This window comes from Phoenix dactylifera, chromosome 6, assembly GCF_009389715.1.
Source record: "Phoenix dactylifera cultivar Barhee BC4 chromosome 6, palm_55x_up_171113_PBpolish2nd_filt_p, whole genome shotgun sequence".
NCBI lineage: Eukaryota > Viridiplantae > Streptophyta > Magnoliopsida > Arecales > Arecaceae > Phoenix > Phoenix dactylifera.
In genome coordinates, this window is record NC_052397.1 from 6423069 (window position 1) to 6439566 (window position 16498).

Sequence of the window (16498 nt, forward strand, 5' to 3'; positions counted from 1 at the left end):
ACCCAATTATTTCTTTTAGGAGTAGTACCAGAGAAGCACATATTTCAAAACTAAAAGCAGACACACATGCTAAATCCATGCAAGTATTACACGTTTCTAATCCATCTCTTTAGTATGACATGCTGATATCTTGTAAATAACAAACAAAAATTTTCAACAATAGTATGGCTTTACTTGGATAAGTGACATACCACAAAGGGCACAATGTTTTTGAAGAATATTTAAAAACTACTCATCTTAATCCTACCAATTTTTATGAGCCACTCTCCCTACCTCCTCTAATTTTCTTTCTGCTTCTCTTTTAGAGTATATTTGGCCAGAAAAAGTTAGACTTTAAAATAAAAATGAGGATGAGTAATTTTTTTTGAAGAGTTCTATTTCTATTTTGATGTCGGAAAAAATAAAATACTTGGCTTTCTCAAAATTAGATCCCAACTCTCATTATTATTTAAATTTTATTTTGATTCCAATTTTAATTTCGATCACGAATTAAATATATCAAAAAAATATGATCATTTTTATTCTAATTTTAATTAAAAATAATTATATTTTTAATATATTTTTATGGTGGATTTGTTTGAGCGGAAACTAGTCCCTGTCGCTCGGCCGAGGCGGATGCGACGAACCACCGGCTACGCGCCAAAAGCAGGAAGCAGTGTAAGCGCTCGAATGGCCACACCCCACCCCGCGCCGAGCCGCCCGGCTTTCCTCAGATTACGTCCACTAAATCTAAAACGGCGCATCGCGTGTCGGTCGATGCGGCTGACGGCGTTTGCCAGCTCATCACACAGCTGTCATCTCACCACTCCTCGCTGGATCCAAAGCTCTCTCCTTTTCTCCTGCTGTTCCTCCTGGATTCCCCCGCGGTCGTAAACCCCCTCCCGATTTCTTCTCGCTTTGAGGATTTTAGACCCCTCCATGGTTCCCCTGTCGATCTGCTGAAGGTGTTCTGGTATTTTCCCCTTACATTTCTCTCTCTCTCTCTCTCTCTCTCTCTCTCTCTCTGTGTGGTTTAGTTGAATGCTCGTATTCGTTGTTTTTTCTTCTTCGATCTCGTTTTAGATTGTGGAAAGTTTTGGTCTTTATGATGAGTTTGTTTTGATCTTCTTGGTAGTCTTTCTCGAGTTAATTTTCCTATAATCCGTTCTTCTCGGGTTAGTTCTGTTGTTTGATGGGGGGATTCTGTGTGTGTCGGGTTTGATTTGAGCGATTTCTTCCCTCTCCAGTGGGTTTTTGCGAGGTTTGGCTGTTTCTGTGATTGGGTTATAAAAGTTTAGATCTTGAGCTGGTTTCGTTTACAAGTCTTTCTGGGGGTTTTGAGTGTTTTTGATCTGTATCAGTACTGGAATTTGTGGTGATTTCTCCGTTTGATTTTGTTTTAGTTTCGGGTTTGTGGTTACGGGGCTTGGGCTCGATGGAAAATCTGTCTTTTGGGCGGTAATATGTTTTTGTTTTGTTAAGTATTGTTTTCCTCAGAACTAATTGTCTTCTGAAAGAAATATTTTTTGTGGAACCTCTTGAGCTGATGAGATGAGACGCAAAAGTTAGGTGCCTGATAGAGTTCTCTTTCCCGGAAGGAGATCCGTGAGTTCCTTCTGTGGGATGTTCTGGCGAGGAATTTGGACTCCTTTGATGAAATCTTTTGGATAAAATGTATTCTTAAATTTGCGAAATATGGATATGTTTGCTGGAAGTATTTGCAAATTGGTTTTGAAGAGCACATCCCCTTTTCTTTCCCCCTTTCTTTTGCATTACCACATAAATTTGATATTGTTTGAGTTTTTTTCTTTTTTCTTTTGTTTTTTGCGGCCTTAGGATTGGGGACTGAAATATTCGAAGTATGATCGTGGTTAGCACAGTGCACTACAAATTTGTGATCCTTTATATCTGCTGAAGATTTTTTGAGTAGGTTCATTGGTTATGTTCAATAAATGTAAATTTGGTGTTAGATACTTGGGCAATGGGCATACTGGGCATGACTTGTTTATTTCTTGCACAGCCAACAGAAACACTTAAAAATATCTGATGAATTTTCTTATGCATCAATTTTCTTATGAGGTAGTCTTGTGCCGTCTCAGTGATCTTAAAGATAAATTAATTCATCAAATAGTTCCATCTTTTCTAAATCCAAGCTGCAACTTTTCTTTCTTTTATGGTCCTCTTTTGAATTTCGAGGCTTAAATTTGCTTCAAGCTCTTACATGGAGAGGGATGAGCTTTGGACAGTTAGTCAGATAGTATATGTTTGGTGTTGCCATCTAAATTCCATGTAATAAGCTTTGAGGCGTATGAGTTGGTTGCTATGTTGTTGCCTGCTTGGATATAATAGAAATATGAATAGCAGATATTGAGAATATGCATTGAGACAAAAAAAATATGTCTGTATATTTATCTGAGTTCCCTTCTTGGAGATTTTTTTTATTCCCTGGGCGATCCTTTACCCCATAGGAATCTCATTATATTATTTTGACAGAAAAATCTGAGGTTGAACAATTTGATGATGGAATATTAATCCTTATCTGTTGGATTCCTCAATCATGTTTGACCACCTTTAAATGCTAGTGGCTGTTAGTCTTATCAGATATCAACTTTAGAAACTATATACAAATTTGCAATTGTCATTAGTTTTATGTGTGATGCATATATTTTTCATATCTGTTGCATGATGCAGTGGTTCTGCATGCTAAATGTATCAGGTTTTTACTTATATGCTGTTTATAAGAAAAATTTCATGTGCAATGTGTTGGACGCTAGGTGGCAATAAATTTGTTATTAAGAATTTGGCTGGTGAAAATAGCATTTGACTCCGAGAAGGGGAGCTTTTGTCTGTCCACCAATATGTTTTATTTTAATAATCCATGTGTTTCAAGGTTATCTATTCTTTTGATAAATAAGATTCTGGGATTCTTGATGAATAAATGTGTGGGATGATAGGCTGGATATGATTGTAATGAGATCTTGTTATCATGGAAAAGCGAGCCATTTTTTTTTTAAATTTTTTTAACTATTATTACTGTATCTTTCCATGCAAAATTTGTCATGTAAGTACTTTTGAGTGTCCTATGTGGCTAGTCATGTTGTCATTTCATACCCATATGGATTCTGTTTTTCGTAAATGCATTGTCAACAATGTGTTCTGACTAGAAGTTGAAAATCTGCACATGTTTTCAGAAAACATTCTTATTCAGAATGGGACATGTAACATGTACTATGAGTTGACTTTTTATGGACCAAAATTTTTAGGTTGATACATATATTTACAGTACATCACGAAGCATCTGTACTCTTGTGCAGATTTGCTGACAGTTGGGTTTGCCATGATGATTGCATTTGACATCTGAATTTTCAGTTTGTTCGTATAACTACACTTCTCAAGATGAAGCCAAGTGCGACAAGATGCATTGCATGTCTTGCCCCTCCCCTGCTTTTGATGTACTCATAGAAAAGCAAATCTAAATGTCAAAAACAGAATGTCTAGACATGTCTGTGTGAGTTTTTCTGTCTAGATTGCATAACATTCTTTAATATTCTCCGACTTACTGAGACTTCCTAAGCACATCGCTTGAAAATACCTAATGAAATAATCTAGTTTTGACATTCTCTTATGACATATGCTGTATACAATTAGCTGCTTTTACTTTGGAAATAAGCAAGATGTTCTTCTGGATTAATCTCTCTTTTGCGAATTGCAGGATTACTAAAGTTTTGAGATATTTCAACCAGAAGTAAGCAACTCCCAAGAGATTCATTTTTTCTTCTTTACATCAACTGTCTCTTCAATAAGATTTTATCTGTGAAATGTTTTCAGATATGCTGAGAATGCAGTAGCCTCTTGACCATAAAGTCATCTATAATCAAGTCAGTATCGCAGTCATGGACCGGGCAGACACAACAGGCTTTGTCAGTGGGGGACGCTGCTGCGAATCAAGATTTGTTGCTTATCTTGATTTTATATATTTATCAACAAACTAATTTCTCATACTGTGAAGTTTTAACAATTCACTGATAGTAGATTGGAGGCATCTTCTGGCTCCAGCAGCTTTCCAAATCCACTATCATTGATTTCTCCTGCATGCTATTGTATCAAGCAGAATGGATCTTAACATGACAGAGGTCTTCTTGCATGGAAAGGAACCTTGCAGGAGTACTTCAGTCATACAAACAGCTCACATCTCCACTAGTGGCAAGAAAGACAACTTGGGTGATACCGTATTACGCCTTGACTGCCTCGGCCGTGGAATTAACAACACCAGTAGAACAGTCCATACTCATATCAGTTGTGATATTTCTTCTCAGGATGATGGATGTAGGCTGGTCCTTGGACGAGGTCCAACTCCAAATACCTCCTGTGCTGATTATCATCCATCTGGGATTAATAAAACCGAACCATCTATGAGCTTACGTTCTTCTGGACCTGATGCAGCAATGTTAAAGCTAGGGCTTTCACGGGGGAATTCAGAAACAATCCTAGCCCTGGCCCAAAACAATCACGAAACCCAGTCACCTCCTGCCGAAAGAAGCCTGCCTGTTCCATTTGCTGACGAGGGTTCAACTTCAGCCAAGAGGAAATCAGGTGGATATGTGCCTTCTCTACTCTTTGCTCCAAGGCTGGGGCGTCTTGATACTATGAAAATTGCACCAGAAACTAGAGATCTATTAGACCAGGGAAGTGGTTGGAGTACCCATAAACATCACATTCCTCATCATCAGCTTCAGTTGAGTCCTGAGCCTTCTGTCACAACTGATGGTTCTCTGGGTGCACTCTCTGAGCCCATGATTGCTGATGCTGCCACCGCTGATACGAGGATTCATCGCCACCATCCTAAGAAGTGCAGATTCACGGGATGTTCTAAAGGTGCAAGGGGGGCATCTGGACTCTGCATAGCTCATGGAGGTGGACAAAGGTGCCAGAAACCTGGCTGCAACAAAGGAGCCGAGAGTCGAACAGCATACTGCAAGGCCCATGGCGGAGGGAGGCGGTGCCAGCAGCTTGGTTGTACCAAGAGCGCAGAGGGAAAGACAGACTTCTGCATTGCTCATGGTGGGGGCCGTCGGTGTGGTCATCCAGGGTGCACCAAAGCAGCACGAGGCAAATCTGGGCTGTGTATCAGGCATGGTGGAGGAAAGAGGTGCACCATAGAGGGGTGCAGCCGGAGCGCTGAGGGTCAGGCAGGATTGTGCATCTCCCATGGAGGTGGCCGCCGATGCCAGTACCCGGGCTGCGGCAAGGGTGCACAGGGGAGCACCAAGTTCTGCAAGGCCCATGGTGGGGGTAAGAGGTGCATCTTTGAAGGGTGCACCAAGGGGGCAGAGGGGAGCACTCCGTTATGCAAGGGGCACGGCGGGGGCAAGCGGTGCCTCTTCGAGGGGGGCGGCGTCTGCCCGAAGAGTGTCCATGGCGGCACCAATTTCTGTGTGGCCCATGGAGGGGGGAAGCGATGCGCTGTGCCAGGATGCACCAAGAGTGCCCGTGGGCGCACCGATTGCTGTGTGAGGCATGGTGGGGGGAAGCGCTGCATGTTCGAGGGATGTGGGAAGAGTGCCCAGGGGAGCACTGATTTATGCAAGGCCCATGGCGGGGGAAAGCGGTGCTCTTGGAGCCAGGGGTGCGAGAAGTTTGCCAGGGGGAGAAGCAGTCTCTGTGCGGCCCACGGGAGCTTGATGCTCCTGCAGCAAGAGCGCGAGAGTGGGAGCATGATTGGTCGCGGTCTCTTCCAAGGTATTGTCTCTACATCTGCAGCTGTGAAAAGCGACATCGACGAGCACTCATCTTCTGGCATGAGCTCCATATCAGACTGCATCGAGTCACAAGAAAGCATGGGGAGGAGGCAGCTCATACCACCTCAGGTGCTGGTCCCGCTCTCCGTGAATTCCCCCTCACCATCATCTGGGCTGATGGATGCAGGCAGAGAGGGAGTAGGAAGCCACGAGAAGGGCTTTGGACTAGCGGTCCCTGAGGGAAGGGTGCATGGTGGTGGTTTGATGACTTTGCTTGGAGGAGATCTCAAGAATGCTTTTGATGGGGGGGATGGTCTGAGCTTTGTCGGATGATGTTCTAAAACTCAGTTGTCCTATTTGGAGGGATGGAAGGGGGTTGATTAGAATCAGATGTCCATGCTTTAGGTACTGCCGTACTGCATTTTCCTAATTGAACTTTATGGTTACTAGTCTTGTTTGGTTGTGTTAGTTTCCATGTACAGTGAACTATATGTTAAAGGGGATGGAATTTTGTTTGGTACGTATTCGGTGTAATGAGTTCTGAAAGCTTTCAAGCCTTAAAGCTTTCAGATTTCAATTCTTGTGAATAATGGTGGTTTAGAATAAAAACAGTTATGTCATATTTTGGTCGGTTCAGTTGATTTCCAAGTGTTTCTGCGGGAGGGATTTCATCAAATAAATTGTTAAGAATTCTATGAAAATTGCCATTTCTTACTGTGTGCACAGACCTTGCCAGAATTTTTTGAAGCTTCATAGTGAGTGCATTCAAACATCTGCACTACCATAAGTATTTAATTCGTGGAGTTGGTGCTGTCAATCTGTACCATAGAATTTTACCTCTTGGACACAGTGGCAACATTTTACCCTATGCTTATGCTTTTCCCCAGCAAGCAGTGAGCTCATTCGTGAAGTTTTTTTTTTTTTTTTTTGCTAAAATAAATAATTCATACATCTCTAGTACAGATATATTTAATAAAGTCAGAATATAATATGTTCTGGAGCACTATAGGTGGCTCTTCTTTCTCAATCCACAGATGCCTTCGAAGTAATTGGCCATATATGAGGTCACAGTCTTATTTGTCTTTCTAAGGTTGTGCTTAATCTGAACGGTCATTTTATCACTCATCATAGTCCAAATATTTTGAAGCAAAAAGCATCTCTTTTCCTCAGTTCAGTTTTAAACTAGGTGGTTCATGTGGGAAGTGACTCCTAGGCTCCGACCAATTCATAAACTGCCTCCAACTATAATAACTATCCAACCTCGACAACAACTGGCTTGATAGCACCATAAATTGTGCCAGTTGAACCACTTGGATCTCGAAGTTGTTGAAAAATTCCTTGGGACCATCCTATGAAGTGGCTACCAGATACATATACGTTAACAGCAACCAAAGCTACCAACCAGCCATGTAGGCCAACGCAGCGCATCCATGGAACAATAAAGAGAACAATAATCCTGCCGGCCGGAGAGAGCAGAACAAACCAACTGGAAAGAGATAAAAGAAACATCAATTAAGGAAGAGAGAGAGAAATATCACAAGTACGACAGAGAGAAAAAATAATTATTAAAAATAAAATAAGTGATATACAACCAAGCACATCTACAAAATAGAAACCATGGGCCGGCCTAGCTTCTCTAAATCAATTTAACCATGATGCAGCTAAGAACAAATAAGGATTAAATATTGATTTTATTATAACATAAATTTAATTTAATAAAAAATAGGTGGAGAGAAATATTATATTTCTTCTTCTTCTTCTTCTTCTTTTGAGGGTAAAGTTGAGCTATATTTCAAACCCCTACAGGCGCAACGGAAGGGAGAGACAAAAAACAGGAGAAGAGAAAAAGGCGGCCTTTCTATCTTTGGTCTTCCAAAACCCTGAAAACCCCGCTTCGATCCTTCCTAGATCCCCAATCGGAGGCGTTTTCTGGAAATTTTCAAATGGAGTTCTTCTTCCTTTCCTCGTTCGCGGTCTCAAAATTTGATTTTTTTCGCCTCATTGCTCCGATGAAGCTTTAGCGCGCCGTAGATCGGAAGCAGATGTTGCTTCTGAGCCGCCGAAAGTTTCCGTCTTTTCTGTTCCTAGTGGCCCAAAATCGCGTTTTGGATCCGAGATCAAGGTGCCATTCCGAGTTATCCCCTTCTCCAGTTGGAATTATAAAATGGAGCTCTGATTTGCCCTAGATCTGCGACCAGTTTGAGGGGTAGAAGAAACACTGGCATGGTTGTTTGATCTTATCTTCGGTTACTGTTTTGGATTTGACTTGGATTTGAGTTTTCTCATCAAAATTTCGTCTTTGTTTGGGCTTGGCGTTCAGTGAAGATGGTTTTCTGGGAAGGTTATATCAGTGATGAGTTGATGGGCACGTTTGCGCCGATTATAGTTTATTGGATCTACGCTGGAATGTATCTGCTTTTGCCGCCTTTGGACCAGTATCGGCTTCACACGAGGAAAGAAGAGGAGCAGAAGAATTTGGTGCCAATGTCGTCGGTGGTCAAGGGTGTTCTGCTTCAACAGCTGGTTCAGGCCACCGTTGCGCGAGTGCTGTTCTTGGTAAGTGTCTTGAAGTTTTTAGACAATGTGGAATATTGTATTTGTTCATGGATTAGATGTTTATAGAATCCTTTTGTGAAATGGACATCTTGGCTTCCCTGTGGGCCATTGTGGGCAATTCAGTTTACTAATCTTGAAGTGTATATGTTACTACTTTTGAAACAGATTCATGTGTTGGAAATGAGATAAGAATATGATAATTGATTAGTGTTCACTGACTGAAAGATTAGAGCATGCAATTGTATTTCCTGGTAGATCCATATAATCTGCAGGAACAAGCTTGAATAGTAGACTTCTTTTTAGCATTTGTAAATTTTAATTACATAGACACTTGTTATTCTGCTTCATTTTTTCAATGAAGGCTGTTTTGTAAGTTCATCATCAACCGATAGTTGATGATCATGCTGTATATATGCTTCCAAGATAACACATGAGGAAAATAGTTGATCTCTTAGTATTAGGATAGACCTGCTGCCCCTTTATTGTAGTATGTCTGTTCAGTTATTTTCTTGTTCATGATTCCTTTGTTTCCAAATGTGTGTAGCACAAACTCTCATTCCATCAATTCACTAAAACTCTTTTAAGAAACCTATGATGCAACTAGTGCCCAATAGTACGTGGACTACATGAAGACATATATTAGAACTTTTGATGATAATCACAAAGAAGGATCTTGCGTGACCAAAGGAGAGCTTGGCAAATACGTCTATAATGTCAGACTTGTCATTAAGCTTTGAAAGACATTTTTGGAAGATCTGTTTTCTAAACATTACGAGAAGTTTTTATAGAGAAACAAGAGCGCATTACTATGTTGTGTTTATAAAAAGGATGAAAAACTGGTTTGACAGAATCAGGTTGGTGGGGTTGATAAAGCATTGTGCTTTTAGGGAATCTTTTGTTTTTTTATGCTTGTGAGGCTTAAGCAAAATTCTTTTAAGACAAGATTAGGTATTTAGTGCATATGCATGAAAATGAGCTGAGTAGAAACAAAAATGCTAAAGTGGAAGAGCTTTGTGCATAGTACTTTGTACACTTGAGGAAGCTTAGAAGTTTCATGGATGATGTGTAGAAGTTTTAACCTTGGTTTGCTGATGTGCAAAAAGGCCACAAAAAGCTTCTTTACTAGAGAACTCAAACCCTTTCGATGGATAGAGTAGAGGAGGAGACCTGTAAATATCAGTAAATGTAGTGGAACATATTCTGCAGAAGCTGACAATGATGAAAGGCATGACCTTACTTAGGAATTATCTGCTAGCTGCTTGTGAGGAGCTTATGCTAGCCTGAGTATCATCCTGGTTAGTCATGATGGAGTAATGATTTCTTGGGTTCACAGGAAGCTTAGTTACTTCATATGCAATTAATCCTCTGGTTATCTTGTAAACAGCTGCTGCAGTATGGATAAAATAGGATGCATGGCCTTGCATATGAATTGTGGCTTATGTAATCAGAGAGTTTGGAATCTGATCATGTTTTGAAAGATCAAAGCTTTTCCTTAGTCATTGTCGTCAATGAGGTGCTTGTCTTGCACAGAGCTTCAGGAATGAACAGGGGTGTCTTGTATCGACCATCTTCTGACCTCTGTGTGCTGTTTGTTTATTCTATTGTCGTACCTTTTGGAATATTATGGATATGCTTGGGACCCTTTTTTTCTGTCTTCAACCAATCAAGTATCGAAAATAGTTGCTTGTTTATGCACCTCACTTTTATCTGTTAAGAATACTCAAAGGAAAGAGAAGCAAAAATCATAAATTTAAAATGTTTGTTTAAGGGGTTATTGCTTGCTGAAGTGCTTGATAAAGCTCTTAATCTCATATCTCCCAGCATGCTGGAACGTGGTGTCCTATTTCTTATTAAAACCCATTGGTTAGTTACATTATACCTTCATTGTCTTTCTATACCCAGAATTTTCTGATAAAGGGCAGGAGACTGTAGACACTTTACAGCAAGGTTCGCCGTCTCGGTACCGGATCCCGTACTGGTGCCATACTAGCACAATGTTGGTATGGTATGGTACAGAATTTTTTTTTTTTTATACCGAGTATCGGTACACCACCTGTATCGGATATTGATACTGAATTGGTACGGTACGGTATGTTCGATACTGCCCGGTTCAGACCGGTACAACATACCATGCTTTATAGTATGTTCAATTGTCTCATTTTTTTGGATAGAATTTTTTTTTTGTTAATGAAGTAGAAAATATTCACATTTTCTATCTTTAATGGTGATTTGAGAATGATACTGGGTGGCCCATGGTGAATGCTATTGATACTACTTAGATATTGCAATTATTCATGATCCGTAAACACATTCTTGAATTGAAATCCTCGTGTTTATCTTTGTTGGTTTTGTTTAAAATCTAGGTGATGTGCTGTAATGGGTCATATCAGTGTTTACATCAACTAATGCTTATATATAAGGGGAATTTTTTAGATGTCCTATGGAGGAAAAGAGCAATGGAATCATACTTGGTTGGTTTACTGACTCTAGATTCAGATATGACAGGATGGATAGACAAGAATCTTTCCTTTGTTGAGGAATTTTGATGATTTTGGTATACGATATGGGAGTTGGGGGCTTAAAGTATGTTAATGTTAAGATATTAATAAGCTTTCTTCAAGTCAACCTTTTTTTTGTGTTTAAGGTGAGTTAGAGAATGCATGTATTTTTTGGAAATTATTTTAATATTTTTATCTTGGTTGGTATTGGGTTGTTTATCATATCTTCCCAACTTGTGTGGAATCTGTGACATCTGCATTTGTAATTATATCAGTTATGACTGATATAGCTGATCTTTGAGGATCTGGTTGAATGATGGTGAGCATCTTGACTTATGATGAGTAGGCATTGCATTGGTTTGTGTAAATTGAAACATCTTTCTTTCTTAGAACAGTGAAAGTGTGGTTTGCTGTATCGGATAGTATTGCTTGGTATTGGGCATAACATATGATTGATAGTGAACTTATACTTGGTGGGGGAGGCGAACCAACAACCGATACAAGGGCTGTATTGAGTGTCGATATCATGAACTGACTTATGCCAACACTGTACCAGCATATTACTGGTACAAGTACCAAACTAATACTACGAACCATGAGTAAAAGTGACCAAGTTTATCGGATGTTTGTGATCATTTTAGAAAGCAACTTCAAATGCATTGATGGATTTAATACTGGCTTTTGTCTCATGGAAAAGCAGATCACAAGATGAATTGCTCAGAAAGCAGGTTTGTTTGAGGCCAACATCTAGAGTTACATCACTTTATTTACAAATAAATTTTCTAGATATATTCTATTTTTGATAGTACATGTTAAAAGCGTTGGAGGTTTAAGAGGGAGGGTCACTTCTGATAACGACCATCAAGGCTGGGGATAATACCTTTGAAGACATGCTTCAACAAGAATGAAACTTGGAAGGATGCATGGGACATGGCGGGGACCAAGCATTGTGAGTGGGTGAACCTTTTGTGTTTCTACGACTTTAGAAAAGTTTCAGTTGGTGAACTGTCTGTTTTTGATTGGTGAACTATAGTGCAATTTGGGCGGCTAATGTAAGCCCATTCCAACCAACAAACAATTCTACTCAAATGCAATACAACCAGACGATGGATCACAACCAAACTATGAATAATACCACCTGTAAATTTGATGTCTATGGTTTTCAACCCAAACATAAGTTGGTTTGAATCAGGTCAGATTAGGTCGGTTTTGGGTTATGGTTGATTCTAGCATATTTTAATTTCAGTTGGTTTGGCAACTCTATTTGTTGAGATATGGTTTCATTTTGGGTTGTTTCAGATTGGGAACCCTTGTTGGGTCAGGTTAAGAGCCCTTTACACAAATTTAGGTTGGTCTGGGATGCACGAGCCTTCAACCCAAAGCTAATGCAGCTAGAAATCTGGTCAGCAGTTCCCAACCCTACCTAATCATGTAGGTAAATCTTGGCTCAACCCAATCGAAGTTGTGGGCTGGTCAGTCTCGATTTGGGTTAACTTAAACCATGTTGCACCCCTACTAGTTGATATGCAACTAAAACATAAAGAGGTATCAATATTTCTGTATGTTGAATTTGAGGATTCATGAGCTCAGGTCATTAGGGATTATAGGCCTTATTTCACTGGATTGATTCTGTGGATTTTAGCTCAGGTTTTTCTTTTTTTTGGCAGCTTGAAGAGTTTTTAGCAAGGTCATTACAATTAAACAAGGAGTGGTAGGTTAATGTCGATCATGCTTTTGTGGTGCATTAATGCCTTAACACTAGAAAGAAAAGTGATAGTTCTCTAGCATGCTTCTAAATATTTACATGAAGAATATATAGCTGATTCTGACTTTGTTATATGTCAATTAGAATGGGGTTTGGTTGTAGATGTAGGTAGGTTGTGCGTAGAAGCATGAATCACTAAATAGTGGTCTTCAAAATTCAAATTGTTATCAGACTATGTTTCTGCTTTTGTTTCCATTTCCTTCCTTCATCAATCTTTAATCTTTTGCTTCTTGATTCATATGAATAGATCTTTGTTTGGATTCACTAAGGTGTCTTGTGGGTTACTACTAAGAAATCATTCACAATATGTAACTCTAATGGTGGTTGATGTGCTTGTGGTGATGATTAAAACTGTAGATAGAAATGCTTAAATTTGTTTATCTTGTGGAAGGTGGCAATTTTACTGATAAATCTTTCAAAAAAGTGGTGATAGGCACTGGAATTATGACATGATTTGGTGGAACAGAGTATTTGTTGCGCATTATTTTAATTTGAGTTGCCATGCCTTTCACTGTCTTAGATGCTACCTTTAAATCTCAGGGCATTCAGTTATCTCTCAGCAGCCAAGAGCCCCCCATGCATCTCATCCTTCACACATTGATGTGCATGTGTCTCATTTCATCTTCTGGTCATGCAGTACAACTGATATATATTGTGGGCTGATGATTATTCATATACATTATGTCTCATGAATCATGACTGCATTATGAGCCAAGTTATCTGCCAATACCTTACACGTGTTCATCTTTTTATCGCTGAAAGCCAAGCACTGAGGAATTTTCATACCCTTTTGCTTGCATGACACCACTGATACCGGTCACCTAGCCAGGATGGAAAAGGTGGCAGGTTGAAATTGAAAATGATTAGGGGAAAACATGTCAAACTATGAAAAATAAAGCAATAACAATAGACGTAGCCCTTAATAGGAAGTACAAGTGGAAATCTTAACTCTAGATAATTGGTATTATGAAGGCAATCCCAAATAGCAGGGACAAGGCATGGTGGACTGGTGGTTATGATTATGGTTTGCCTTGATTTGATGAGTTATATCATCTTAAGATTCACCAGCCATTCTTGTCTGTTTCAAAAGCATGTCTTATGAATAGTCTTTTCTTTATGTGTATGCAGAAATACTAGGGTATGTAGAAATACAAGGGTATGTAGCAATGGTAGAATACTTTATTTCTAGATTTATAGTTTGAAAGTTTTTAAGAAGGAATGAGATGGTCATAGTTGGATTTAATAAGGTAACAGTCAGGCGAGGTATCTTCTTTCTTTCGTTTTTTTTTTTTTTTTATGTGTGGGTATCCATGTTTTTTTTTTTTTTTGCATCAACAATTAATACACCAAATATAAAGTAAGATGGATATAAAAGGTGAAATGCCATGGACTGAGTTCAACTGTGCTACCAGAATCAGCATGTAAACTTGTCTTTGCCAGTAACAAATGGAGCTGGACTTCTTGGAGTAGCCCATTGGACTGTTGTCCAAAATTATTCGTGTGTTAACTTATTCCATAAGTGGTAGAATGTTAATATTGGCTGTCAGTATTACTATGAAGTAATTACGGCTTGGTATCATTTTTATTTCTTCTGTTTTCATGTTTACAGGTTACTGCTAAACCAGTATCAACAGGTGCTGCAGTTCAACCATCCATGCCAGTCCAACTTGTCCAGATCTTCGTGGCAATGTTTGTAATGGACACGTGGCAGTATTTCGTGCACCGCTACATGCACCAGAACAAGTTCTTGTACCGCCACATCCATTCCCAGCATCACAAGTTGGTTGTTCCTTCTGCAATCGGAGCCCTTTACAACCACCCATTGGAGGGCCTTCTTCTGGACACCTTTGGTGGTGCAATTTCATTCTTGGTATCAGGAATGACTGCAAGAACAGCTGTGATCTTCTTCTGCTTTGCGGTGATCAAGACTGTCGATGATCACTGCGGGCTTTGGCTGCCCGGCAACATCTTTCATATCTTCTTCCAGAACAACACTGCCTACCATGATATCCATCATCAACTCCAAGGCCTCAAGTACAACTATTCGCAGCCTTTCTTTTCAATATGGGACAGAATATTGGGCACCCACATGCCTTACAACTTAGTTATGCGCCGAGATGGGGGATTTGAGGCCAGACCGCTGAAAGGCTAGGATTTTTTTGATATCTCATCAGAAAATAGACCTCAATATATTTGACTTGATTGCTACCACCTCCAGGTTGAAGAAAGGAATTGCTGGAAATATATGGCCTGTTGCTAATTTAAGGATTGCTTGTTCCTTTCTCGTAACCTGTTTTTTATTTCTCAGCAGTGGTTCTTTACTACTGCGGTGGATAAGTGTATCTTCCATCAGAATTTTTTGCTCTCTTTATATAGAGAAGGATGCTGCAAGTTTCCTTTAGGTGTGATACTGAAGCTTGATCCATTGCTGGTGTATGTGTCTCGGTTACTGTGGCATATGATGAAAGCATGATTTCTAATGTTACCAGATTTCTCATTGTGGTGCCTTTGTTTTCCCCTTCTTGTTTTTGAAAGATGTTGCTGAAGAAGAGGATTTTCATAACCAAGAAAAAAGAAGAGGCCTTCAATATAAGCCACTCATTTTTCTCTGTTAACTTTGATTTAGTAGTTTAGCAAGGTTCAGCACTCTGCTCAGAGATTGAGACAGATAAACTTGATTCGAAGTATCTAGTGTTATCTTGCGCATACAAGAAAGGCTTGATGTATTCGAAAAGAAAGAAAAAAAAAAGAGGTATCGTTCGTTGTTCAAGTTATTTCTAATTCCAATCTTTAATTCACTTTATGTTTCCCATTTAACATTAGATGATAAATATCCAAAAATCCTTAATTAGATTGTCTTGCTAAAGGGCTGACCTCTTTATTAATAGGTCAGCCGTGTCTTAAAAAATTACTAGTTGAGGTGTGTGCTGGAGATCCATGCCCATAGGCGCATATAAACTTGGTGCAAACCTTTCATCGTATTATGTAGATCTAATTCGCATATCTGTAAGAGAGTATTTACCAGGAAGATAAATTGACTTCTTTTGGCCTTTTCTAGTTCTTTGTTTGTAGTATTAATTTATTCAAAAAAATAGTGAGAAAAAGGGATAAGCGATAGTTCTTGCGTGCGGCGCTTTTTGGTTTCTTAAAGCTACATGCAATTAGAAGACAATTTGTTTTCTCTACGGCAAATATTGTTGTGCTGAGTTTGGGCTCAGATCGATTGCCGGATGGCATAGATTGGTATGTTCTGTGCCATTCTATGGTGGGTCTATACCCATGCGGTAGAGAAGGCAGCGCAAAAGGAGAATGGGAAAGAGGAAAAGAGAGAGAAAAGGAGGCAGCGCAAAAGGAGAATGGGAAAGAGGAAAAGAGAGAGAGAAAAGGGGAGGAGAGAAGGAGGATGGCGGATATCCGGTGGAGGCCTGGAGAGCCGTATGGAAGGGCAGAGGAGGGGCTTTGCGTTTGGTTTCTTGTTTCGTTGGAACTAGGAATTCCAGAGGAGGGTCTTTTTATTTCCAAAAATTTTAAAGTAAAATAAAAAAAAATAAGCGAAGTTGGTAAGAAGTTTGCTGATTTCACTTCAATTTTTTAAAAATAAAAAGGATTTCTTTCGAAACTTCTATTTTGAATGAAAGAGCGAAACCAAAAGTGGAGCCTTTTCTCTACCCCTCTGCGGCTCTACGTCGGCCAGTTGCCGCCTTTTTACTCTCTTTCTTCGTCTCTCTCTATCTCTCTCATTTTTTCTCTTTCCTTTTTCTTCTCCTCCTTCATTTTTCATTTTAGTTGTTAGAACCACCCCGATCCAGTACGGTTCGACATGCTTCGAATTGGATAATTTTGGACGATTCCACATGCTTCATGATGTCTTTCCACTTAGCGGGCCGAATGCTTAGAAAACTGCCACATCTCCCATCTTGAAAAGGGAGGACTCTCTTTCAATCTCTCCACTCAAGGCGTTT

The 16498-nt window shown here is 39.6% G+C and overlaps 2 protein-coding genes across 5 annotated transcripts; both read left to right on the forward strand.

The window, feature by feature from the left end:
• The first annotated feature begins 842 nt into the window (after positions 1-842).
• Positions 843-6358, forward strand: LOC103703444. Of its 3 annotated transcripts, none has more exons than XM_039127293.1 (4): positions 844-952; positions 3294-3487; positions 3692-3724; positions 3808-6358. In XM_039127293.1, the coding sequence occupies exon 4, from the start codon at positions 4092-4094 to the stop codon at positions 6048-6050; it is 1959 nt and encodes a 652-aa protein (XP_038983221.1). In that variant the 5' UTR covers positions 844-952; positions 3294-3487; positions 3692-3724; positions 3808-4091; the 3' UTR covers positions 6051-6358. The 3 variants fall into 3 exon arrangements, with proteins under 3 accessions (XP_038983220.1, XP_038983221.1, XP_017697357.2); XM_017841868.3 differs by having other exon boundaries at positions 845-952; positions 3349-3487; XM_039127292.1 differs by lacking the exon at positions 3294-3487 and having other exon boundaries at positions 843-952.
• Positions 6359-7481: 1123 nt separating this feature from the next.
• Positions 7482-15033, forward strand: LOC120111018 (very-long-chain aldehyde decarbonylase GL1-9-like). Of its 2 annotated transcripts, none has more exons than XM_039127294.1 (3): positions 7482-7943; positions 8038-8273; positions 14146-15033. In XM_039127294.1, exons 2-3 carry the CDS (start codon positions 8043-8045, stop codon positions 14686-14688), a joined length of 774 nt encoding a protein of 257 aa, XP_038983222.1. In that variant the 5' UTR covers positions 7482-7943; positions 8038-8042; the 3' UTR covers positions 14689-15033. The 2 variants fall into 2 exon arrangements, with proteins under 2 accessions (XP_038983222.1, XP_038983223.1); XM_039127295.1 differs by having other exon boundaries at positions 7482-7923.
• Positions 15034-16498: the final 1465 nt, after the last annotated feature.

What these genes read in the sequence shown, in the direction of transcription:
- LOC103703444 (XM_039127292.1), top strand. Translation starts at nt 4,092, where the DNA reads ATGGATCTTAACATGACAGAGGTCTTCTTGCATGGAAAGGAACCTTGC.
- LOC120111018 (XM_039127294.1), top strand. Translation starts at nt 8,043, where the DNA reads ATGGTTTTCTGGGAAGGTTATATCAGTGATGAGTTGATGGGCACGTTT. An exon ending in TTGCGCGAGTGCTGTTCTTG is followed by an intron (nt 8,274 to 14,145) that starts GTAAGTGTCTTG and finishes TCATGTTTACAG; the next exon opens with GTTACTGCTAAACCAGTATC.